The following is a 27,287-nucleotide window of genomic DNA, read 5'->3' on the forward strand; positions in this document are numbered from 1 at the left end:
AAAAACATGCCGTGATGAGTCTGGTGTAGTGGAACCTGAGGGGTTTGTAAAAAGCCCTACAAATCACCTTTGGGATGAACTGTTTTACTGACTCAGGACCAGGTTTTCTCATGCAACCTCATTACCTGATTTCAAAAATCCTCTTTTGGCTTTTTTAGGCACAAAATTCCAAAGTCAACACCAAAATCTTGCGCAAAGTCTTCATAGAAGAGCGGTGATTGTCAGAGCCAACTCCATTTTAATGCCCACCATCAGATATACTTTTGGCTACTGTAGTCTATAAAAATCCCTAGCTCATTTTAGAAAGGCAATGCAGCATTTATTACAACCAAGGCCGTCCTGTAACAAGGGTATTGCAGGTGGCCACTCTAAGCTACCACACCGAGGACCTGCACCATCTCAGGGGGGTTTATTTAGGAACATCCTCAATTTTACATCAGGTAATATTACAATAAGAAGTGTTAATAAAAACTAAATGAATATAACTTTAATAGTTACTCCAAATTATTTTTACATATAAAAAAAACAAATAGTACCTGAAAAGATGAGTTTTTCCTTCATTATCCTGACATCCCGACTTGTTCTACGCACAGCGGCACTCAGCATTATTTGTTCAGGATTGTACGTCCGAATACTGCCCAACCTCCACCTGCAACAAAACCCACACTGTAATTTCCTGTCTGAGTCTTAGTGCCTATGTGAACAGAGCCAAACATAGATGCATTAGGTGGTCAACAACACATACCTAACCTCAACAAAGGGCTAACACCATAACAGAAGACCTGGGTTTATCAAGGCACAGGACAAAGTTCAGTCTTAGTATTGTTCACACCAAACACACTGCAACTGGACTTTTATGGTCCAAGGGATATAAACTGTCTTCAAACACAGTTCCAGCATAGTGATGGGTTAGCACACACAGCAGCTTCTTGTTATGTTCACTGTTCAGTAACCACCCAAAAACAGCCGGGAGGTTGCTGAAAAGTGCTGGGTGGTGCACCTGGCTAAAATGGGCCAGGGAGAACACTAGAATTACACTGAATTTTTTAACATGAACACACCTGTCTCTATACAGAACAAAGATCAAAGTGTATTCATGGTTTTGGCCTGCAAGGTATCTGCAAAAATGATTTCTCCTGGCAAATACTTTGGAATTTATATATGGTTAAGGTTTCTCCGTCAGGTTACTATAGAAGTAAAAAAAAATACTGCAGTGTAAAAGTAGGCTTTTCAAGCCAGGTTACAATTTATGGTAACTCCAAACAATTGGAAAGCAATTATAATTGGTGGATGGGGAAGTCAAATATTAAACTTAACCATCTATCAAGTGATCCATTTCTAAATCACATGACCTGGTGCTACATTCTTTTGTCAGAATGAATGGAGGCTCAGATCAGTGATACTGCAGACCACTGCATTAGAAAAGCAGGTTATTATTTACTCTAATAATTCTAATTTGTTTAACGTGGACCACATGCTGTAACACAGTTTAATAAGAGCTTTTGTACAATGGCTTTGTTATTGAATGCTGCATTCATTAACTAATCATTAAAATATACATCTGCATCTGAGCTGTTTTACCTGCAACACATATTGATCTAAGAAGCTCAGCTGCATCCTCAGAATGGACATCCACATTGTTAAAATAACAAAAATTAAAAGTGAGCTTTAAATGCAGAAACGCAAGGCCTGTGTGCATGAGCTCAACAGCAATGGTTCTTTGTTTTACTGTGTCCCACTAGCATGAAGTGCTCCTATATCATCCATAGTTTGGTGTAAACAAAACTAATACAGGAATTTCAAAGTGACAATGCTTTAAGACATGCAGAAATTCAGGGTGTTTAGATGTATTTTATATATTCTGCAGAACAGTGAAGTTAACTCAAAGCCAACACTTTTTGATTCATCGGTGGCAGTGCAGATGCATGAATGTGAACAGGTGCCAACAGGAAACCTAAAAACAGGCTAAGTGCACACAGGTTGTGAAAATACATTGGTACAGCGGGAAAGTGACAGTGGGTTAGAACAGGGTACAAGAAAGGTGTCCAGTTGGGGTTGCACAATTGAGGGCTAAAAAGGATTATTCCAAGCAGCAACTCACATTGGTTACCACAAAAATGACAATCTAGTTTAACCGTGCAGGGGGTGTCCAGTAAGGATAACATACAGTGACTTTCTTTGTAAAAGACAAACACTGTGTAATCCTGGCCATACACAAATTTTCCAATATATTGGGAGCTAAAATGTAGGAAATGAGAATTTGACAGCATCTCGTTCCAAAGGTCTGTAGGAAACTACAAAATATGCAGATATCAAGAAATGATCTTTGAGCAGTATGCAAACATACCTTTCTGAAAGGGCAAATTACAAGTTTGAAATGGATTTTTGTTTAAAAAGGATCTTTCTTGATAGATAAACAATATTAAAATGGTGACATGCACAAATATATATCTATCCTAGATTGGTTGTAGATATCTATCGTAGATTGATTAGATGTATATCTTATAAAAGTATCAGATCAGAATTTAGATTGACTGACCCTTTTCATTAAATCAGCCCTGGCTACCAGGGGCCCAGACTTTTGGTCATTTAATAAGTATAGAGAGCTTGCAGCAGCATTTTCTTCACTAAAAGTAATTATTTGCAACCTTCTATTTTTCTTTTTTTATCAGTCTCTGAAAGACAGCTAACAGAGACAATCACTCCAGTCAATATGGTGTTACCATTTTAGTATAGATCCAAGCAATCATAAGGATTTTGCTGAACACTGACCAGTGGACAAAATATTTGTCTTTGTCTCCCAGAGCTATTCTATACAACAAAACGGTCAGCAATAATGGAAAAAGAATAAATGAGAATGATGAAATGATACTGGCAAACAATTAAAAACTTGATTGGTGGTTATTGGAAGACGGCATTTTTACATTAGTGGTCACTGGGAGAAGGATTTTTTTTACTGGTAGACAGAAGGAAGGATGCTTTTTTACATTAGTGGACAGATTATACTTTATGATGGTGATCATTGCAAGAACACTCCTTTGCGGATTACTAAAGATCACTGGTGTTACTTGAAGGCACAAATTGCTCATAAAACCCTTAGCAACCTTTGGCGGAACCCTAGGAATCCACAGAAACCTGTTTGAGGAGTGCTGCTCTAGGCAAAGTTCCCCAAATGTAAGCAGTTACCCCTCTTTTTGTCCTTTGGAAGGTCATTAAGATAATCTCTTACTTATTGGTTTAAGTACTTTACTTTAAAGTGTTTAGCAGTTAGTTAAGTTTATTCACAATGGGGAAGCATTCAATCAAATCACAAATGTCTACAAAACAAAAAATTCATGCGCTGAGGAGGGAATTTGTGCGCGGTCTGTGTACTTGGCTTGTCAAGACGATGGGGAGGTGTCCCAATTTTCTTCAACAGAGAAGAGAGAGCTGCTGGGTATGGGAGAATAATGTCCTCTAACTCATATAAACCAGATTTTAATATTTAGGTCAGACTTAGGTTTCTGATCTTGCTAAATAAAATCATACTTTGTTTCATGCTAGTAAATAAAATGAAGCTTCATATGTTTTCATGTACATGTTAGAATGCAGGTATAAATTAAATTATGTCTTCAGATTAGTATTATACATCAATGGATAAGATCGCAGATATTTGGAAAAATGCCCTTCACATTATCCTTTTTGTATTGGTGTAGAAACACAGGAATAGTTGTGAATACTTTTTACATCTTTTCCTGAAATAGATAAACCCAATCTTCCAATCCATCTATGTGCAGCTTAAAATTTCATCTGGAGATAGTGCTGGATGTCAAAGAAGCTTTGGCAAAGTATTCCCCATTTAATAACTGATGTAGGGTTACAGGATCTTACTTAAAGGGCTAATCCACCTCAACAAAAATGGATGTTTTAGCTCTCGATGGACACTGGGGGTCTTGGCTAGCACCTAGATCCTTAGATGCTTTAATAAGTAAGATCTTAGTTGTCAAGTTCCTTACTTTTTCTATACACCTGGTAGTTTTAGTGTATTTACCTACTTTTGTGTGTCCCATCTGCTCCTTATACATTCTACAAAAATATGATCCATCAGGGATTAATGGAACTAAATGGAAGTAAATGTACAGAACCAATGCAGAGCTCACCAAGAGATATAGATTTGATGTGTCAGGTGGTATAAGGACTAACTGAAGCTTCAGTTTATTTTCTCCCACTGGCTATGCATTCAGGCATAAAAACAAGAAATATGGTATAATTTTTTGTAAAATCACCAGGGAAGCTTAGCTTAATCACCTATTCTTTTTTTAGTTCTATGAAGTTACCAGGTTTGTGACTAATTCACGTTTATGCCAATGATGATACATTGTTAATTGAAAGATCTCATGAATGAAAAGAAATGGGATATGTTACAGAGTCCAACTGATACACTGAAGTATTAAATCTATTCAAATACGTGGGTGAAGTGTACCTAACTCCAAATAGCTTTAATTAGTTATGAAGGTCCATGCATCTGTAAATTGCTAGGGAAAACTGCAACCAAACCCTTTTTGTGTGTCTGTTTTACATGCAGCAAAAAAGATTCAGAACCTGTTGAAATTGAATGTTGTCTGTATTCTTGCAAAGTAAAATTTCCCCACACTTCCTGAGAAAAAAAACTAAGAGGAAATATCCCAGGTGGGGTCACAGACAGCAAAAACAACAGCCATGTGACCCACACAGATGTTCTATTGCTGCCTTCAGCTACCAAAACTTTAAAAATTTCCATAAACTACATAACACAATGTAATACTAATATAAAAAGTTAAGTAAGAAATACTACCTCTCCTGGCCTACAATCTCCTCTTCATTACTAGAGAAGTCTGAAATCAAATTACACAAAACCTCTCCTTTACAATATGGAATTCCCTACAGGTTCTAGGGCAATAAAAAGTTGTAATAAATGTTGTGATAAGAAGATGCTACAAGGTGTCGTTATTATAGTGAACTCTGTGGGAGATAAAAGTGGACCTTGCAACACAATGGAAGATTTACTCATTCTTTAGATTTAGACTAAAAACTTGATTTAGACTAAAATTAGATTTAGACTAAAAACTTGAAACAAAAAATAATGTGTATAATAAACTCTGTGTATGTAAAATATATATACATATATATACATATACACATACATACATACATACTTCCTCTGGCCTCTGGCTGCATCCTGAGTAAGTGGACAATACTGAATCATGAAAAGACACTCCTGCACTCTACTTGGGGGAATATAGGTTTCATTTTCGTCATCATATTTGTGTTATTTTAAATGTGGTATCTTTACAAAGTGGATAAGTGACTAAAAATATGTCAACTCTACAATTTGATGCAAGGTTCACATTAAAGAATAACTGCACTGGGCACAGTTGGAATGGAAGTGTCTGGTCCCACAAGTCAATGGGAACTTTTCTTTCTTTCGTTTCCTGCACCAGGGTCACTGCAATCTTTAAGATCACACAGTACCTATCATGGCAAAAAATAGTTTTGAATACAAATTTGACTAAAACGTAATGAATATATTTAAAAGTTGTCAAGTGGTATTGTAAGGTTATAAACTATTTAATTCCATATTCAGTAGCATTTTCCATAATAGTTTGCAAATGGTAGCTGCACTGGCCTAATGTTTAATGTGTTCAGACCTCCCTTTTAGGGTAGTTAATAAATTAAGTGAGGGGTTCTCTAATAAGAACCGTCCCAGTGATACTTACCATCATGTTTGATGGTTTTAGACATTAAGCAGAGTTATTAATTTCTTTCTTCAGTGTTTGGGCATGGCAATTGGCAGCTTAGAGCAAAGCATTGTTTTCTGGGAGGAGGTCCATGCTCCACATGCTTGGATATCTGCTAAGGGTTCAGAGAAAGCAAAGTGCAAAGTGACAGATTCCATTTTACCCGGAAGGGGGAAGTGGATAGGCTTAGCAATAGAAAAGTTTGAAGCAGAGGATAGAACATACAGCTAGATAGCAGGGGGAACAACACCTCCTGGTGCTAGGTCATCTCAAGCTTGGCAACTGTATTTAGAAAAGTATTTCACCCCAGTGCAATGTTCTTCCCTATACAGGGTGTTTGGCTGGCAGATGTCCTAGACAAGGAATAGCCACCCAAATATGGCTAAAAGACAAACTTACATCTATGGCCTAAAACATAGGTAAGGGGGATGTCCTAAAATGGACAATGAGGTGACAGATGCCAACTTTTTATGGAAAGCACTGACATATTCATTTTAGCCAACTAGTATACTATATGACTTCATGACTTTAAACTCATTATATAATAAATGAAGCAGGATTGGTGCTTTGCCATCATCACACCCTGTCAGCCTCATTTAGGCTGTTTCATGATGGAGAAGATGTGGACGGACAAAGGCGGACCGAGCAAAAGACAGCAGAATTACCTGATTGTGTGATAACTGTGAGATGCCATAATGCAGCAGAGAAAAAGAGGAGGAACATGCAAAGAACATTATGAGATTCAACACAGAAAGAAAGCACAAGGTTAGTCATTGTTTAAACATTTGGCCTGACTATGGAGGCAGAGCAAAGCAAAGGTGGACATTTTGAGATGTTGACAATTCTGGACAGTCTGATTTTCCACAGGATGTACTGGAGAAGAACCTGAAATGATATTCTACAACTAGAAGGTGATGATGTAAAATGCTGATACAAAAAACTGTGATGGGCATTTTTGCTGGTGACTGTGTTTTCTACTAGTATTTATGAGAATGGAAGTAGTACTGAGGTACCACATGACAGTGACCATTTTGTACATGACCCAACTTTGTACTAATTTTCATGAGTATGAAAAAAGTTCAGAGGTACCTCATGATGGGCGCCATTTTGTACCTGACCCAGTTCTTTACCATTATATTTGAGAATGGAAGTAATACTGTTGTACCTCCTGTGGAGGATCATTTAGTTATTGACCCAACTTTGTACCAATATTCATAAGAATTGAAGTAGCACTGAGGTACCTTATGAAGGTGACCATTTTCTAGTCACCAGATACTGCACCATACATCATGAGAATGGATGTAGTACTGAAGGTTCACCATTTTGTGAGGCGGAGAGCATTTGGGGAATTTTTGGACATCAGTCTCCTCATTAAGCTAATTTTTAGTTTGCAGCCAAGTCATGGTGAGCTTCAGCTCACAAAATGGTGAATGAATATGCTGAATTCTCAAAGTCAAAGATTTATGTCAAAGCAAAACTTAGGCTAAACTTTATATTAAAGATAGGAGAAAAAAAAAATAATCAAGTAAACAGCATATAAGAAAGAAGTAATAAAAGTTAGTAATATTGCACTATGGCATTCATCAAGGCAGGTGTCAACATGCAGAACTTCTAAAGAAAGCTTATAGGATCTATTTGTAGCATTGCCAATGTAAAGTACACCGACCTTGCTTAAAGCACAACTGTATTTGTTGGTGGGTGGTGAACTTCTGCCATAATCAGCAAATAAAATATGCCACATACTGGCATAGATTATGACACAGACTTACCAGTTTTTCAGGTGCCCTGCAGGAATGATAGGTTCAGGTTCCTGTCACTGCTGTGTCTCTTTGCGGCTGACTCCACAGCAATCCGCTTTGGCCACTGATGATGCATATGGGCAGTAGTTATATTGTCTTTGGCAGATTGACTGTATATGGCAGTGCCACATAGAAAGCCAAGCTCTGCACTACACGCCACATGCGCCATTCAGTGCCGGGCTAAAACAAAAAGTCATCAGGAGTCAGGGTTTTTTATGGCAAAGTGACTTTGCAAGTGTCTTCTTCTGGTGACTTTTTGTGTCTGGCAAGGAAGGTGACCCTATTTTTCTGTGATGTAGTTAAATAAACCTACAGGTTTTCTGTCAAGAGAAAACTTCCTCCCTCTTATGACTGGACAGTAAAATGAGAAGCAGCAGCCTGATAAGCTCATCTCTCTATCACTCTGTTTTCTTGCACTGCAACATATCCGATTGTCCCCTTGCTTCTCCCTCCCTAAGCTTTGCTGTACATTATAATGATTCTGGGTCACATTCAGGCACTTGCTCTGCTTGCATTTAAGTAATACATTTAGGATACATTATTGAATACAGAGCTACATTTATTTGTGACCTTTCTTTTTGGAGTTCAGTTTTACCATTTAGCACTATTGTTCTAATGTCTATATACAGGTTAGAATTTTATTTCCTAGACACATTTTGTACATATTTATGGTTCACATATTACCTATAAAAAAAAGCAGAAAATCTTTTCTGCAGTAAAGGAATTAAATGTGTGATCCGCACCATTACTCTGATGACATAATAAAAAGGTTATCACAATATAATCGGCAATATGGGCATTCCAGAGCCATGTGGTAATGCTTTCTGCAGGTTTCATAAACATTTTGTTATATAATATTAATTCTAATATGTGGAGGAGTTCATGGACCCAATATATGAGTAACTATGAGTAATCTAAAAATGTCCAAAAACAAACAACAGAAGCCTCCCATCTTTCTTTTAAGCTAAAACAAACAGCTACAAATATATGTATGGAAGTTGTGTTGTATTCCTGAACACTGTTAGTCTGTAACTGGCTGGTAAACCTCTTAGTCGCCTTGTTCTCTTCTCTTATAACCATGAGTTACATTGTCCTCCTCATCTAGATCTATTCTTGGTGGTGCAATGGATCGAGATGAGCTCTACACTGCACATCCTGATGGTCACCAAACCATAACCCTGAAATCCTTACATCCCATCCGTCACCGAAAGCTTGAACTCAAAATGTACATAATAGAGCATACCTTCTGCTGTGTCAAACCACAGTAATTAAAATGCTTTCCAAAACCCATATTAAAACTTGCTCACTGCCCCAAAAGCTCTGCCCCTCTTCTGACATTGTTCAGCCTAAAGAAACATTGGTAAATAAAGCCCTGGAAATCATTCAATGATCACAAATAGTCCCCTACATTCTGTATAATGTGGATAGGCATTGCTTGTTGTATAAACGTCTTTTCCATTTTAACCTTTAAAAGAAAATGATAAAAAAAAAAACAACACTTACTTTTGTAATACAAAAATTCCTATAATAACAGTGAATGAGATCAAGTCCGCTGTGATCCAAATGAGAGAATATTCATCTGGAGACTGCAAGATACGACAGAAAGAAGCAAACATTAGAGGCACAGCGGAAAGAGTATATGGAAATATGGTATATCTGTGTATACAGACCTGCTACTTACCTGTTGGTAACATCAAAAAGCAATGTTGAACACAAGCCTATTAATTACCATGTAGTATTATTATAATTATTATTAAACAGGATTTTTATAAAATTTTATATAGGGGTTGCAAATGACAGACAGACAGACACAGACAGTGACACAGTAGGAGAGGAGGACCCTACCCAGAAGAGGTTACAATCTAGGAGGTGGGGGTAGCAGCACACAATAGGAGGGGGGGGGGATTATGGAGTACTGGGAAGTAGTGAGGGTTTAGGAAACAGAGGAAGATGGGGAGGCAATTTTTAAAAGATGTTTCGAAAAGAAAGTATTATTTTTGCAAACTAACACATACTTTCTGAAAAACCCAAAACACAGGTATGTAAACCAAAAATACATTTTCAGTAGGTTTATAACTTTATTATAATGTATAGTTTCCTCATGCCAATCTGTTGCAAAGTGGAAGTAATACTATCGCATTGCATTGCATGTCCTATTGCAGACTGAAAATGCTAAACCTCTGCTTTTATGAGGCAGCAGTTATCAGCCTTCTATGTGCACTGCATTAGTTAGCAGTTGGGTTGCATATAAAGAAGTTTGCATAGCACACTGGTGAGGTATGAGCTGAGTGTTTTCAGCCTCCAGCAGAAGGGGCTGTGACTAGGAAAAAAATTTGCAGAAGATACACAAAAACAAATTGGTTTATGGTGATTTCTGAAATATTACCTCCTCACCCACTTCTCAGCTTGATGCAGAAAAAAATATAGAAAGCCCTTAAAGAAATTATCAAAGATGATGACCCAAGTGGGCATTACGGCCACACAAATACTGGAAGTAAGAAAACTCTATTAAAAAGAACATCTTCTTTTCCACTATGCCAGAATAGATAGAGCAAAGAGTGGCTGTAGCACTGCTGTAGCACAGTCCAAGCTTACAAGCTTGCCGTTTTTATCCTCTGCCCTGATCCCAACAAACTTTCTTTTATGAACATACACCCAACCTCACTTGTGATCTAGAAGTCCCCAATAGGGGTAGGCATAACACTTTTTATTTTATTTGAATAACACTTAAGGATTGGTAGTCTCTAACCCAACCTAACCCAGAAGTTCCATCAGGTCTTTAGGACCTTTGCTCTAAATTGGGCTTTGAGGAGGTGTTGATAGCGTCATTATATCAGTTTAACATGCTTCCAGAATATTTTCTTTTACTGACCCATTTATTACTGACCTTTGCTAAGGAATAAGGCTATGTATACACGTTAGACTTTTGTAGTTGGAAAGGATCTTTCACAATCCTTTCCAACGACGAAAGACTGAAAGAACGAGTGCTGTACAGCGCCATTCTGCTCTACAGAGTGGGGGGGGGGGGTTTCGCTCTTACTCCCTTCCTTTGTATTACGGTCTTTCGCCATCCTGTCGGATCCACGAACGACGCCAGACAGCCGCTGTACACAAGTAAGATTCACCTTCGATTCTAGTCTGGAAACGATATTAGGACGGGAATCATCTGAGGTGCCTTACACTACAAGTGAATGTATCCTCATACAGGATGTCAAACCACCATGCGCAAACTACATGTGCATGCTGTCTGTATGTTGGAATTAACTTGATATGTTTCTGCGTGCATCCCCTTTACTAACATGGAGGATTGTGAACAGTTATGGCATGCAACTTTTTAAAGGACCGAAAAATGATTAGTGAAAAACATCAGGAAAATGACTGGTTGCTATCAGCAGGAGTAGATGACACTTAATGTCCGGGCACACTGTTCAACACAAAGATGGATAATGTTTGTATTACTTTAGTCCTAAAGTTGTCTACCAAAGAAAAGGACTGGATTTTTTTCTGCTGCAGTTAAGTAACACACACAGGTTTGGTATCACCCCAATTTAGTGAAAGGAGAAGCAGCTGACTGATAAGCTCATGGCTCCGTCACTCTGCTCTTATTCTATCAGCATTTCACTTGCTATTACATGAGCAATGAAGTACAACTGATTGGCGATTTCCCTTTCACAACATAAGTTCTCATGTGAAGGAATTGCAAAAGGCTGATACCAAGTCTAATTCTGCAACTTCAACTGCCTGCCCTTGCATCTCTTACTGTGCCCTGTAATCGCATACTGGCAGGTGGAGGGAACAACGGTGCACAATGAGGACACAAACATGAAATTTAGAGAGTTTGTTATATGCTCCCTGTGTCTCATCTTTGGAAAGGGGGGATTCACTAAAATGGGCAAACTGCCCAACGCAAAATTCAGTTTCATAACAGGAATGCAGAAGAGATCTTTAGATGGGGACACCTGTTCAGTGACAACTTTTTCCATTATTTTGAAAACATGTTTATTCTATTTCTGTGACAGGGAGAAGTTTAGACCGGTGGTGAGGTTGCAGTGTGGTTACCACTTCTATAAACTCCATACCTGTGCACACCTATGACATGCTTCATTTAGAGCCCCACATAGAGAATGGACATAAGCACTTTGGTAGCATCTACTGCCTATTGTAAAATAAAAACACTGCTTCCTTAAGCTTTTACCTTAACATAGACTAAAATGAAATTTCCCTATCAGGACAAGTCAGGAAAAGTAAACCTGATGGGATTTGTTTTTATAGATTCCTTCCATATCCAAGACTTAAAAAAAAGTTTTGCTTTGGATATACTTTATCTGCAAATCCAGAATAAATGAAAAAGCAAATCTAAAAATATTTTATCCAGCATTGGATTGCACTTTGCAAACTCTTTTGTTTTAAAACTAGATGAGAGTTCTTGTTTAGGAGTAACAGTGTATCAGTGCTCCACCTATAGGAGGAATATGATATTTAGTAAGAAAGTCAGAAGCACTCTGCTTAGGAATAATCACTTACCATTATCCAGACGGGAAAAGGCACCCTACTAAGAATATGTGGAGCGTCTGAGGTAATGGACAGGATCCCAGCACACCATAGCACCGAAAAGAGCCAGGGTTCATTGACGACGTATGTGTTCAGAGTCAGGTTCTGTGATTTGTATTCCCTGTCAGAAGGGAACAAAAAGTTATATTTAAAGAGATCAAAAAGAAACTCAAGGGCTATAAGGAGTTAAAACAGACCTTGTCATTCATTTATGCATGTGATTTAACTGTATGTAGACATCTAAAAGCCCTAAATCTGCTGCTGGGTGCTTTGAATATGATGTCGGCAGACCCAGCATTCAGTTTTTTTGTTTTGTTTTTTTTTAGTGTTCCTCTGTGCTGTGCTGAGGTGTGTGCAGGGGGACCTGGGCCTGCAGCAATAGAAACCCTAGAAAAATAGAGGGTTATACATGTATGACAGAAAGGAGGTGTGCCAGGTAATAGATTCCTGCGGAAATAGCAAAAGGTACATTGCAAGTGAATACAAAACATTAAAGTAAACACAGTGCAAATAAGCATTTAAAATACTCAACTTTGAATATTCTGCAATTGTTGTAGGCTGATGGCTGGGTCACTTTATTGTATATGTTACTCAGATTTTTACCATGTTAGCTTTTTCTCTTATCTGTACACCAACTATGGACCAAAACAATTTTTACATTTTTGCTATAGGTCTGTTAATTTGATAATTACTTTGTCACAATTCCACCTTTAGCTTCTGTAGGAAGCCATTGATAAGAGCCATTAGTGAATCTCACCTGATATCTTCTTGGTCCACTTCCGTATACCTCAGGTTTATGAAGGTGACATCTCGATCCTTCAAGTATTGTGCATCTCTCTTCACACTGGAGGCCTGCTGGAATCCTGGAGCCAACTGTTTGACTAAGGTCCTCTCGTGGTCCGAGAGCCAGATAACCTAAGAAAAACAGTGCACAGGTAATCTTCTTAAGTAAATGCACAGGCAACCATTACAACTACAAAACTGAGTAACCTGCTATGTGACATAGCCATCTTAAAATACAAGCTTGCACATAATGTCCTATACCAGGGGTGTCAAACTCTGGCCCTCCTCTGCATCGAAATAGAGCAGCTATACTATTCCCGGCATCACTCGCGTCTATAGACCAGCGGGCTCTCTGCCTATGCATGGCTCCGCATTGGACTGGTTTATAGATGCAAGTAATGCCGGGAATTTTAGTAGCGGCGCTATTTCAATGAAGAGGGAGTTCCAGCGGCTGGCCACTCATAAGATTTAGCTCCGCATTGGCCGTGTCTGGCATTTCCAGCACTCACCCTCAGCTGTACTTTTCCTTGCTACTCCAAGGCATGGACTTGAATGGTTGGATTTTCATAGAAGAAAATTGTTATTATTGTTAGCCTGTGGAAAAAGGTTACCATTTATCTCAGAAGGCTACAAATAGAGAAAGAGGCATAAGAATTTTTTCTTAAATAAAATTTAAAAAAAATTCCTATGCCTCCTTCTCTATTATAGGCTTGTTCCAGATTGAAGGTTTTATATCTAATGAGAAGGAAAAACGTCCTCTATTTTTAGCAGTCCTAATTTTTGTGCCATAGATTCCACAATCACTTGAGATTCTGGCCTGTGTTGGCAATTTTTGCATTACACAGCTACTGGAGATTTGTCAAGTGAACATTTAAGCTGTGAATCTTTCATTTTAACCCAAAAGTGTTATATTGGAATCAGCTCCAGGCAATAGTCTACCATCTGCGTCCCTCAGCAGAAATCAAGGTTCATCAGAGAAGAATACACTCTTGGATTCCTCTTCCACCAAGTTTGGTGATCTTGTGCCCCCCTGGAACATAAGCTTTTATGTTTTTGGCTGACAGGACTGGACCATAACTTTATATACTCCCTCCAGAGTGCCTGCTCACCAAAAATGTAAGAGTTCTGTAGCCTGTCAATTTGAATATTCTCCTCTGACCTCTCTCAGTAATAAAACCTCCCTATCACCAGAACTGCTGCTCACTGGATTCTTTTTGTACCATTTTAAAGTAAAATATTTTGTGAATTGAAAGACCAGGAGACCAGCAGTTACATAGAAATATATAGATGAGCCCATATGGCACCAACAATCACTATATAGTTAAAATCACTTTCTCCCCATTCTGGTGCTCACTGTACTAACCTATGGGGAGATGCCAACTCTAGGATTTAGGAAGACAATCAGCATCCTCACTTACAATGCAGGACGACTGATCTGGCATTGGGATGCCTGCATCTGATAAAGCACAGGAAAAAAAGGCTACAGGAGACTGGTCATACAGAGAAGAGGAAGTCTGTGTGATCTTGTAATAAGTGGTTTTGAATAGTATTCTAGACAAAAATAAGCATTTAACACTTGCAAGTCAAAACCAGCCACATTACTGGCTGACTAGGTACGTGAACATATAAAAAGATGTACAGGTTTTACTAATAAGTTACTCTGTAATTAGCCACTTCAGAAAAAGTACAAAGTTGTCCCAATTTCTTTAGTCCCTAAACTTAAGTGTCCAGGCAAATCTCGAATAGGGAAGAATTTGAACTTCTATCAGGTTTTGAATGCTTTGCAGGGCTCAGTATACCATCTCTGGTTTATCATGGCGGATGAGAGGCAGTATGAGAGACAAAAGTACTCACCTGATGTTGTGAAACTCCTGACTGCAGGACAGTGTTGACTGTAATGTTAATATAATCGCTATAGTGAGGATGGTCGGACGGGACAGAATGGACTTTCAGTAAGATGGACGTATTACTTTCCTTCACCAGCTCCAAGAGTTCGGTCAGCTTGCAGACAGACTGGTTCCCAGCTTCAGTGACGTCCGCAGAGGAGAGCGAGCTGACTGTCCAGAATGGGTCAGTCTAAGGTTTATATAGACACAAGAGAATAATCAGGATAAATATAATACATTCATATTGCACTGTACATGTTTGTAAATTTAGGTATAGTTGTGCAGTTGCCAAGGAATACATTGGGCAAGGACAGCATCAGGCCTAAAGAAGACACCTGTATTATACTGCTGAACAAAATATTTTCCACCTTATTATTAAAGGGGCTTTATAGTTTTGGTCCTGCAAACATTCAAGGAAGAGCAAATAGCTACAAGGGGGTGCTGAGAAGTTCCTGGCTTTGCCCCTTCCAGATGAAATAGAAAAAGAAAAATGAGTGTTGGGGCATATGACAGCCTAATATCTTAGTATATAACTGTACAAAAATCAGGTCTTTGCGATTCTTAAAACTGTTTTTTCTTTTAGTGAGAAGCTGTGATGGCACAAGCAAGTTTCACATAGTTGGGAGTTACGGGCCGTCATGAAGTTTTTGTTTCACCAGGGAAAGTCAGCAAAGGACATTCACACTGAGATGTCACAAACATTGGGGGAGAAGTGTCCTTCCTACAGCACTGTCAGAACCTGGATATCTTGTTTCAAGACTTGGCACCCCCCAACCTCAACTGACCCGGCAACTTGCGATGCTGTCCATGAGATGATTATTGAGGACCGGTGAAAATCCGCAAAAAAGATAGCCCAGATACCTGACATCTTACGGGAGTGTGTTGGGTTTGTTATCACCACTATCCTAGACATGCGCAAGCTTTCAGTGAAGTGGGTATGAAGGAACGAGTTGCGTCCACAGCCGTTTTGGCCCATTTTGAAGCTGCACAGGACTTTTTGGCTAGTTTAGTGACTGAGGATGAAACCTGGCTCCACATCTACGATCCTGAAACCAAGGAACATTCAAAGGAATGGCGCCACAGGGGCTCCTCGTGGCCTAAGAAGTTCCGAACCCAGAAATTGGCCAAAAAAGTCATGGCGTCTGTTTTCTGAGACAAAGACGGTATTCTGTTGGTGGACTACTTACCTCAGGGCTCTAGTATGGTCAGTATTATGCTAACCTCCTGGGCCAGCTGAAGGAGGCAATTAAGAAAGTTTTGAGGACATTTCTGACGTCAAAGATGCTGCTGAGACCCAACCAAACGACTTTTATTTGAATGGTCTAGAAAAGCTGCAACTATGCTGTACCAAGTGCATCAGTCTCAGCGGGGAATATGTTGATAAATGTGTTATTTCATTTCTCTGGCTCTCTTCTTTCTGGGCAAAGCCAGGAACTTTTCAGCACCCCCTCATATGTATGGCCTGATCTCTTATCTGGAACCAACCAGAAACTGTGGTTGTACATAACTCAACAAGTATGCTGTCCAAAGAAGTGTTATCAGCCCTGCCTGGTTCTCCCTGTGGATATACAGAACACCTTCTTCTTATGTCACAGAGACGAAAAAGAGGGTTTAATAAATTGCAGCCACTTCATCTGGTGACTGGTGAAGATGAAATGTTGTTTTGGGTGTGGATATTGCTTATTGCTGCAGATCATAGGACAACCTCAGGTGCAGAAAGTGTCGAAAGCATACCTGTACTTAGAAAAGTAACATTCTCTTTACAGGGGGTATTTTAAAGTGACTATATTCAGTATTCTGACTACCTGAAGGCCCCAATCAACTGCCTCTATTTTAAGAATGAAAGGCTGCTCAGCAAGCTCTAACACCCATGTAACAGCATGTAAGCCTAGTGATTGGCCACTTAGGACCCAACATATTCTTGGAAGGGAGAGGGGTGTTAGGTGTCTCTATACCTGAAACTGCTACATATTTCCTTGCTAAAACTGAAAAAATCTAGTTTTTGGATACTTCTCCTATAGAGCTAGGGTTTAACTTTACCTAGTATGGACAAAGTACAAGTTTTTAGTCAAGGAGGTATTTTTTCTAGTACTAGAAACCACATTCAATCCAAACCTCCAGTCTTACTTTAATGGCTATAAAAACACTCCTGGATCTATAACCGTCATTCTCATTTGTAAAATGGAAAAGTCAGCACTAAAGACATGTCAATAATACATTTTCAGTTACCTTCACAAACCAATCCCCAGCGTTCAGTCTGTCGAGAACAGTCCAGTTGAGCATGGATGATGGTTCCGAGGCGAGCTCAGGAAAGACTCGTTCAATGTTGGTGGTTCGTCTGAGAGTGCCATCATGCATGAGGAATGGAATGCCGTCATGGCTGGAGGACAAGACAACAAAGGTTATGTCTAGTTCATACAGGGGAAGGGTAATTGGACCTCAGAACCACAGTCTTTACCAGTCTCCCACCACAAGTGACACACTACATCATTTAACCTGGAATACTGAACATCTGGTGGCAAAGAAGAGACACTGCAGAGGATAGTCCCAGGTAAAACTGAACAACCCAAAAAAAAAAAAAATACAACAATTAAGCAGCACTGGAACATTGATTTCCAATTCAGAGCTCCCCTACACCTGCAGTACTTCTATTGCACCACAAGATGCTCTCAGTTTGATGCATTTCTCCAGACTGTCCATCACTCCTTGCATCATCGTAAATTGGGGGACAATAAGATTAAAGAAAATCTAAATACAAAATCTTTTAATTTTTTGTTCTGTATAGAATGTTTGTAAGACCCATGGTCACACAAGGGCAGCTGAAAAAGAGAAGTTGTTGTAAAGTGACCTGGCTGAACAGATCTGAGACTGGGAAAAACTGACAAACACAAAGCAGTGGAAAAGAGAAGCAGCTCTGCAGGGAAACTGGGCACCTATCACTGCAGGCTTGAGGGCAGATGGGTATGGTATTTCCAAAAAGAAAGGGGGCTACATGCTCTTTACTCCCTTCCTTTTTGGGCAAACCAGAGGTTCAGAGCACCTGTTTTTGAATAGGAGAGGCCGCACACATGCTTGCCGACCCATTTTCTATACAGGAAGGACCCAAGCCTACTAAACGGTCTAGTTTTTACAAAATTGGAATAAAAAAACAACCTTTTTTATAAAAAAAAGTTTTTGTTTACAATTGAAATATTTACGTATTTATATTATGTAAATCCCAGGCTTTACAATTTAAATATTTACATATTTATATTATGGAATTCTTAAATGTGTGAAAATGTCACATTTACAGAAATTATTCTGATGGATTTGAAGCGGACTGTCGCCACATTGTTTACTTTGGTTGCTTAATCCTTTTATATAAAGAGTTTTAACAGGAGATCTGATTTCAAACATGAGAAGAAGAGGCTTTCCTCCATTGTAAATATTTATATATAAAATATATTTTCCGTAAGGCGTGTCACCCAATCATGTGCCTGCACAGTCGAAATCAGGTGATGTAGAAAGAAGAGAGCAGCGCTTGGTGTCCAGTCCACGCTGGAACAAAGATGGAAGATTGGATGGCACGGGACCAACTGGACTAGGATCCCAGGCTTTCCACCTATAAATTAAGTGTCATAATATTTAATTTTTTTTTTTTTTTTTTACTGATAATTCTGCTTAAAGTCAAAATCCTATGTAAAATCCTGTATGTGCAAGAATTGTGATTGCCAGAGGCTTGAAATAGTATACAGTTAAAAAGATGACTATTCCCACTATTGACGATGACTATTGATATTTTAACACTAATTTTGAACAAAACCATGCACTTTATTGTTTTGGGTTAAAGTCCCATGGGTTCCCCAGACATCCCCAGCAGTTATAGTGATAGTTTAACCCTAAAAACTATAAAATTCTAACTTTCCTACTATGTGAAATGCCATCTGGAAGTAAAAATGCCTCTGGAGATAATCCCAGCTGTTTTTAAGAAATGTTCTAGAAACTTGGATGAGTGAATTTGGAGGGCAAAGCAAAAGGAAACTGAAGCAATATGGAAAGGTGAATCTTACAGGAAAAACAAATAAACTGAATGAAAATAGAATCAAAACAACTGGAAAAAGTCTAAGTACACCTCATAGGACACATCCTCCTGTTAAATTTCCTTACCTTACCATGACATCTGCCTCCAGCCCATATATTTCATGTTGTAGTGCCTTTTTAAAAGACATTATTGTATTTTCCGGTGCAAGCTGAAAAGAAAAAATAACGACACTGTTATTATTGTTGTTAATATAATTATTATTAATAATAAAGTGTACATAAACCCTATTAACGATCCTATATTTGCTCCCTTATGATTAGTAAGCATATAGTGTAATGTGTTTTTAAAAAATCTGCTGGTTCTGCTAGAAATCTTGTAAGATGAAAACTTCCTGGGCTCCCTGTCTCTGCTTTATTCTTAAAAGTTACATTAATCCCAGCTCCCTCTGAACTACAGATATTACCCTCAAGGTATAGAGCAGGGGTGTCAAACTCAAATACACAGGGGGCATAAATGAAAAACTTAGACAAAGTTGTGGGCCAAACTTGAAACTGAAATAGCACCGTTACTACAATTCCCTGCATCAATAAAACAGTGCAATGCAGGGCCACGCCTAGGCAGAGAGGCCGCTGGTCGACAGATACAAGTGAGGCCGCCACTACAATTCCCAGCATTACTTGCATCTATAAAACAGTCCAATGCGGGGCCACACACAGGCAGAGAGGCCGCTGAACTACAAATGCAAGTGATGCCAGGATATGTAGTAGTAGCGCTATTTCAATGCAGCAGCAGGCCAGCTGCAATTCATATTTACGATTGGGGCCAAAAAAAGGGACATTGGGGGCCAGAGTTTGACACCCCTGGTATAGAGTAATGGTTATATGTTCGTTAGACCTCACACACATCATGCCCTGGAATGACAGCCCTGCACCTCAACAAATATGGCGCAGCATATAAATATTGTCACTGCGTGTTAATCAAAGGATGAAAATAAAAGAGGGGAGAACCGCCACCATCTAAACACTGGTCATTTCTATCTAAAGGTTAAATATAGTGATGTGTAATTGATGTGACTTTGTCTTCCTTGTTCTGCACCACTAATATTTTTATTTTAAATTGCAATGGAGAATGAAATTTCATCAATTATACATTAGGTTACTTCTTGTTTCAGCTGACAACACAGTGACTGCAATCCCAAGCATTGTCAGCTCTGCTGTACAGAACTCCATAGCACTCCTCTCCATTCCATGTGAATAATTTTATTTTCTAGCCAAACAAATCCGCTGCCTTGACTATCAAAAGCCTGTACAGAATGGGCTCTTGGAAGATGTAGATCTGGGTAAGGAAATGTTTGCATACCTTTGTCATTAAAAAAAAATAATCTCCCAGCCCAGTAAAAATTTTACAATCTTGGGAAGTAATAAACATGGTTTCTCGGTAAAAGCAAGAATTATTATGGGTCATGGTCTATTATTTTTTAATATTAAACTGAACACATTACGCAGTGCTTTACATTAAATTGGGGTTGACAGACACACAGAATGACACAGGGGGTAGAGGAGGACCCTGCCCAAAAATCTAAGAAACTAGAGAGAGGAAGGTTTGAGGGCAAAGTTTGCTTTAAAAAATCCTTTTTAGATAAACATGTAAAAAGAGACGTAACTAATAGTCTCAGTCCAGCAGGCTATGATTTTTATATCATACAATATCTTACAATAAATTCAAACAATGGGCCTGATTTATTTTTTTGTAAAAAAAAAAGTAAAAAAAGTTTTGCTTTTGTAATAAGGAAAAGAGTAACTTCAGCAACCAATCAAATTGAGCTTTTAATGAAAAATGTACGGTAAAGGACACCCAACAAGTATTTTTTTATAAAGGGGACTATTCAGACCAATATTCATACATATTAGAAAAACATTCAGCTTTTATCTGCTGTGAGTCACTGATGAATTAGCCTGATAAAGTAAAACTTTAAAAAAAAAACATACTATACACATTTTACCTTAACAACAGTTCCTAACTGAACTTTCCCTTTTACAGATTCGGCGTAATTCTGTGACTGGGGTAAGTGCATTGAATTGCAAGGGACATAGGAATTGGACCCACCACCCTAATTGGGGAACTGAAAAATGTTTCCAAAATGTGTTCACCATCAACGTCTCATCATGTCTATCAAGTGGCAACTAGTTTATTGGAAATAAGAAGAATATTGAACTGTTCTTTATATAATGTGTGTGTGGGGGGTTTGAAACTGGGCTATGGGTATATATGTACACACATTAGACTTTTGTTGTTGGAAAGGATCTTTCACAATCCTCTCCAACGACAAAAGACCTAAAAGATGAATGAAGAAGTGCTGTACATACAGCGCCGTTCAGCTCTATGGAGAGGGTAGGGGGAGAACGAGCGTGCGGCACCCCTCTGTGCTCTCCCCCCTTTCCCTTGTATTGCAATCATTCGTCGTTCATGGATCTGTCAGCCTCGGACGAGCGCTGTACACATCAGATTCTCATCCAATATCAGCCCTGAAGCGAATATCGGATGAGAATCATGTGACATGTGTACGTAGCCTAAAGCTGGAAAATAAAGCAGAAGGTAAACTGCTAGAAATTATATTTTTAATGGTTACAGTGAGACTGAGCAAAAAAATATCTTCAATCAAAGTGTGCAAAAAAGTCTTGAATTTGCAAATAAGGCTGACAGCACATTGGTGTCAGCACTGCCCAATATCATTTGCTGTTTTAGATAACACAAGAAGAATGCAGAGAACACAGGACAGCTCTGAGTTTCTGACAAGACCAACATTTTTTTATTAAACTTCATAAACAGATGTAACAAAGTTGTAACATAGTCACATATTGTGACTATATGTCCAATTTCAACATTCAGCTGGCATACAACAATGTTGCAGCAAAGTTTCAGATGATTCAAGGATGGATTTAATGAAGAATACATGAGTCTCAGAACTGTGTTTTACACATTAGTATTAAGCGCTCCTATTAAAACAGAAAAGTGACCATGGGCAGAGCAGAATTTTGTCTCTCATCAGCACCCTGCACACATATTGGTCTTCAGAGAATCACTCATTATATAACAGCTCTCAGATGTGCTCTTACAGTTTGGAAACGCCGTCTATCCTCTTCAGAACATTGCTATCCACAACCATTAGTGTCTATTCCCACTCCTTCAAGGCTGACAAAATTGAGGTGTAATCAGCTCCGTGTGCCGGAGGACAAATCCGCGGATGTGTCTGCAAACCAGCTCTGGCTCTAATGAGGATGTTATTCACCTCTGGCGACCCCGAGCCGCAATCATTCAAACACAAAGCCAATCAGCGCAGACAGACGGCGGTGTATATATGCCGGAGTGTATTTACCCGCTGTGTATTGCCAGATTAGGAGGCACCAACTTGTCTAAATGTCTGCTTGGTGTTTAACATACACTCAGGAACATTTTACAGTTTATTGAAACTGCAGTACATCTATGACATTGGAACCTCCTCTCCCTAATAGGTTAATCTTTAACAAAGGTTTAAGTGAGCCCCCTCAAGAATATATAGGACCCCCAAAACATCAATTTATGACAGCAGTGTTCCAATACAACAATTGCTAGGAAACCCCTCATACAGGCATCTATTACAGCAATTTCCCATACAGTAATCTGTTACACTGAAGCCCCCTTCTCCCATAAAACAACATATTACGTCAGTGCCCCTATGTAACTATGACCACTGTGCCCAACTATACAGATATTATTACAGCAGAAATTTATCTTGCATGCAGCACTTTTTTAGACAGGGTAACCCCAGCAAAGGGTCTAATTTAATAAAGCTCTCCATACACGTTTATCAGTGAAGCTTGGATGGGTCTAGTCCGGGATTCAAAACATTTGCTAGCAAATTACTTTGAAGAAATACATTCCAGGTTTGCTGGATCACCCAGCTTCACTGATGAAAGTGTATACTCTCCGGCCTCGGAGAGTGTTCATAAATCAGGTCCAAAGCCTTAAACCCTCTCTGCTGACATGTAGATTGCATTTGCTTCTCAGTCTAATAAAACCCATTTTTCAAGGTTCATTCTAAATGGCACCTGAGCACATCAAACCTCTAGTGCATTGCAAATAAATATGCTGCCTTACCACACCAATTGCTAAGCCACAGCACAACACATCTATGTGGCTCTTTGGTTGTGGCCGTGTAGATATGAACCAGGGCTAAAAATTTGACTTTATCTTAGCAGATTTTTTAGCAGAAGATGAGCTATCTGTGAAAGGAAACCAGAGCTGGCCTTTTCTATATATTACATGCAACACAAGGTATGAAACAAAGGAGATTTTACTAGGCTTTACACCATGTGTTGCATTGCATTTCACTTTGAATTCTATCTCAAAGCCCCACAAGCAGCACACACAGGGGTGAAGGGGATCCCAATATATTAGGTTAATCAACACTTAAGCAAGTGTTAGTAAAACATTCAACATTTTCAAAAGGTAACAGTTTTTCATTTTCAGGTGTGATTCTTACCATTGGTGCACCTCGATGGCCAATGATCCAGGGTTTTGGTCCCAGATCTTTCCTGTCCATTATGCAGGGGGAGTAAATGGTGAGGGGAACGAGGTACAGTGCAATGACTACAGCAAAATATGCCAAGATGAGACAAATCTGAAAAACTAGAGGGAAAAAATTAACATTATGTATAATGGATTTCCATTTCACATCTATCAATTATTCCTAAGTAATACTAAGCTTTTATGGTAAAACTACATTTATATTTTTGCAAGGATTCTAAACACAACAAGAAAATTCCTTAGTATTGTTCAGTGGGATGGTCTGCCTGCCATATTCACCTGATCAATCCCAGTGATGTAAAGATGTAGCCAAAACACCCATCTCTATATTCAATTCAGGGAGTGAAGCCCCTGAAACAAGCAACTAGCAGTTTCAGAGGGAGACCTTAGCTATGGCAGGCTTAAATTGTTTAGTCCAGTCCTCGTAACTTCCTCCTATAAACCCCAGAAGTATCCAGTTTTGCAGTTGTTCCTCCCTGGGTCTCCCTGCAGATTAAAGCAGAGATTTGGCATGCAGTTGGGGGCCCTAATATAATAAGTGGACCTTGCATTTTAGTATATTTTTGTCTTGGTGTTACCCCAAATCCAGTGGATGACAATAAAATACTCACTGGGCTTTTCTGACCGTGCAAACTGTCCGGCGATGATCCACGCCAGCATAGTAATGGCAACCAGGGCCCCAATGTGCAAAAACGGAGCCGTTGCCTGCAAGGAAACAATACAAATTAGAGCCAGGATAGTGCAGAACAAATGTATTATAATAATATATCTTCTGCATATATTCTATATATATTCTGCATATATTTATATTTATTTATATAAATATATTTATTTATATATTCATTCACTCCATTCCTGGACATACACAACATTAAGGGTTACCTGGAAGGAAATTAATAGGACGTCCCATTCCTCTTCCCACATTTGTTCGATGGATGACATGGCTACAACTGTAGCAATCAGAACAGTAGCAAGGCAAGCCTGTAGAACATAGAAAAGCTCTATTAAAGTCTGTGCACCTGACAGAGGCATTTTAATTATAGCCTGGAGGGCCCCTGGATTTCTATGACAGTTTCACAGTGCTGTGCTGTGCTTTAGGTGTGAAAAGTTTTAGAAGCATTTGAGATTCCTTTTTTTATGAGTTACCATTTATTCCTATTAAATGTGCATGTTGCTGTCTAAAGACAGACATCAATAAAAATCCAGGGACAAAACCTTTACCTGCTCTATCAATAAAATAAAATAAAACTCTGGGTAGAGTTGGGATTTTTTCACGCTTACAATACTACCTGCATCTAATCCAAGCAAATGATTTATGCTACATGTATACTAGATATACTATATGGACAAATGTGGTGTACAGCAAACTCATCTAGATGTGATGGTAAGGTGTAAACAAACTATTAAAAACCATGGGAATTATAATGGATTTTCCACCCGTTTGGCTGTAACAGTTCCACTGTTCTAGGTCTGTGGGAATTTGAGTCCATTCAGACAGAGGTCAGACACTGATGTTGTACTAGACCTCACTTGTAATTGGTATTCTAATTTATTCCAAGAACATTCAGTAGGGATGACGTCAGGGCTTTGTGCAGGTCCCCCAAGTCACCAAACTAGTAACAGGAAAATGGCCTCCACCAAACCATTGTCACAAGTTTGTAGGCACCTAATGGTCTATATCAGTGTTTCCCAATCTTTTAACAGGGGGCAAACCTTGAAATAACTTTCAGATCTTTAGGGAACCCCTTCTATAATTACAACATCCACAGCTCACAGTGTATTAGTGTGGTGGTCATTGGGAAGAATTCCTCTTTCATTGCTGACCATTGGGAAGAATGTAACCCTTACAGATAGCCAAAAACATCATTGGGGTCACTTAACTGACCTGAGAATCACAAACTCCTCATTGTTTAAGGAACCCCCAGCAACCTCTGGAGGAACCCTAGTTGAGAAACCCTGATCTATATTATCTTCGTAGTCTGAATATTAGCAGTGTACTTCACTGGAACATAATGCAATTTGAATATTTAAAAGCTTGTTGATGGATCACCATAATAAAAAATGCGTTTAGCGGACGTTTAATCCCAGCCCACCACTGAAGCTTTAGGAGCAAATAAGGCAGCATAATTACAGCAATACATTGTTAAATGTTGGGAACATACCAAGCACCTAACATTAAGGGTGACACAAAGGTGACCGGTGCAAATAGGAACAAATGTAATTAAGAAGAAACTAAAAGGCCAGCAATTAGGAACAGAGCTGCTTAGTTATTTCTATTTACAACATCATACAAATTTCTGTACAAAATTCAGCTGGTGCCATCCTATTGCTGGTGATGGTATTTTCAGGGATAAAATTGGGAGCACACACAATACTTGCGTTAGTGTGTTTTTTATTTGCAATGGGGTCCCAACAAACAAGGGAACAGCTTCAATAAACAAGTGTTGAAGTGAACCCCAATAGAAAATATTTCGTTTCAGTCATGTAACTGATTTTCAAATTCATTATCTCTAAGCTAAAAATAAGTATTAAAAAATTAAAATCTTTATCTTAGTGTGTTAGGTTTGTCCATTGGGCTCATATATGTCAAGTGATGCAGCAAGAGGCGCTATGCTCACCTTTGCAGAGGTCCGTGTCTTATAATGTTGCCACTTCAGTGTTCCCCAGCCGCCGAGAAGTAGTGGCTTCTCCTTTCAGCTAGTATAACCACACGCCATGTAAACATTGGCAAAAAGATATATTGTGCATGGTGGGGGCGGCAGGTATTCAACACATATGATCAAATACCTGCAGTAGCTGGAGAGCATTGAAGCAGAACAGGGAAAGCTACTTTTATCAGGACTGATCTTTTTTGTTTTGGAAGTGACCCTATGATGATCACTTGAACGGCTTTTTCTTTGTTCTTACAACAATATATGTGAAGATTAATGATACAAGATTGTACCTTGTAACAGAAACTCCATTCAAATTTATTTTACCGTAAGTGACCAAGATAGCAAACGTCTAAGGACAACTTGCATATAGCAAGGAGACCCTATATGCATGTCTCAGTGTAAGATGATTTATGAGCAAAATTAGTAATTCTCCATGACCTACTACCATGTAACAGCTCTATGCAACGCAGCATTTGTTGCAAACAGGAATTAGATTCCTGGCCGTCTTTTCCAGCACACCCACTGTGGCCTTGCTGGTCTGTGAGGCTATCCATCATAGTGACAGGTAAGTAGTAAAATGCATGGGATTTTACTTAAGAGCCCTACCTAGGCCTGTTCATTCCATTCCGTCTGTAATGCCCCATTTGTAAAAAGGAGATGTCAGCAGCTCTGTAACTTATACTAGGTTGGCTGTCTTGTGCCATCCTTCTTCCCTATTTCAGTCAACCATTGGACCAATACTAAAAGACTGTATAGGTTGTCATTGCTGATCTCATTCTAAGGAAATGCTGAGCTGGTTGTTCACAAATTAGCTGAACATCTGAGAACACAGATTCTGGGTCAGGTATTTAGAAAGTATTCATAGCAGAGGATCAGAACACCAACAAGGCAACGCAATCAATCATGTCAGAAATGGCACCATACATAATGTCTCAGTATAGGTTCTCCTTAAAATTACACTGAATGGATTACACATCGGATACTTAAAGACAAAAAGGCTGAAGAGACAGTGTGCCTGTGCTAAATCTGTACCCCCGGATGACTGGAAAGGATCCTAGAACCAACTGACTAATGTTTAATTATGTTTAAATAGAACCCTTCTCTAGTTTAACCTGGAACATTCTCCTCCACTAATACTCTATTTCAGGTAATTTCTAGGTATGCATAGCACACCTAGAACAAGATTCACAAACTGTGTAGACAAGGCAGCACTCTGGAGCTTTTCGACATGTAGATAACTATGTACAGACTTTTCTGCGCCGTGGCCTATG

General features: G+C 39.0%; 1 protein-coding gene across 2 annotated transcripts in view; it reads right to left on the reverse strand.

Annotated features, from left to right (window-relative positions):
• GDPD5 (glycerophosphodiester phosphodiesterase domain containing 5) overlaps positions 1-24,403 on the reverse strand; it is a 27,535-nt gene extending 3,132 nt beyond the window's left edge. The window contains exons 1-11 of one of the 2 annotated variants that reach the window (XM_072401945.1): positions 24,245-24,403; positions 23,974-24,067; positions 23,319-23,464; positions 18,922-19,004; positions 17,005-17,155; positions 14,744-14,965; positions 12,864-13,021; positions 12,080-12,227; positions 9,059-9,141; positions 6,422-6,436; positions 537-649 (exon numbers count right to left, since the gene is read on the reverse strand). In XM_072401945.1, coding sequence (XP_072258046.1) covers positions 537-649; positions 6,422-6,436; positions 9,059-9,141; positions 12,080-12,227; positions 12,864-13,021; positions 14,744-14,965; positions 17,005-17,155; positions 18,922-19,004; positions 23,319-23,464; positions 23,974-24,067; positions 24,245-24,394 — 1,363 coding nt within the window. In that variant the 5' untranslated portion in view covers positions 24,395-24,403. The remainder of the gene's footprint in view (positions 1-536; positions 650-6,421; positions 6,437-9,058; positions 9,142-12,079; positions 12,228-12,863; positions 13,022-14,743; positions 14,966-17,004; positions 17,156-18,921; positions 19,005-23,318; positions 23,465-23,973; positions 24,068-24,244) is intronic. The other variant, XM_072401956.1, reaches the window with a different exon arrangement.
• Positions 24,404-27,287: the final 2,884 nt, after the last annotated feature.

The sequence above is a fragment of the Pyxicephalus adspersus genome, chromosome 1, assembly GCF_032062135.1.
Source record: "Pyxicephalus adspersus chromosome 1, UCB_Pads_2.0, whole genome shotgun sequence".
NCBI classification, from domain to species: Eukaryota; Metazoa; Chordata; class Amphibia; order Anura; family Pyxicephalidae; genus Pyxicephalus; species Pyxicephalus adspersus.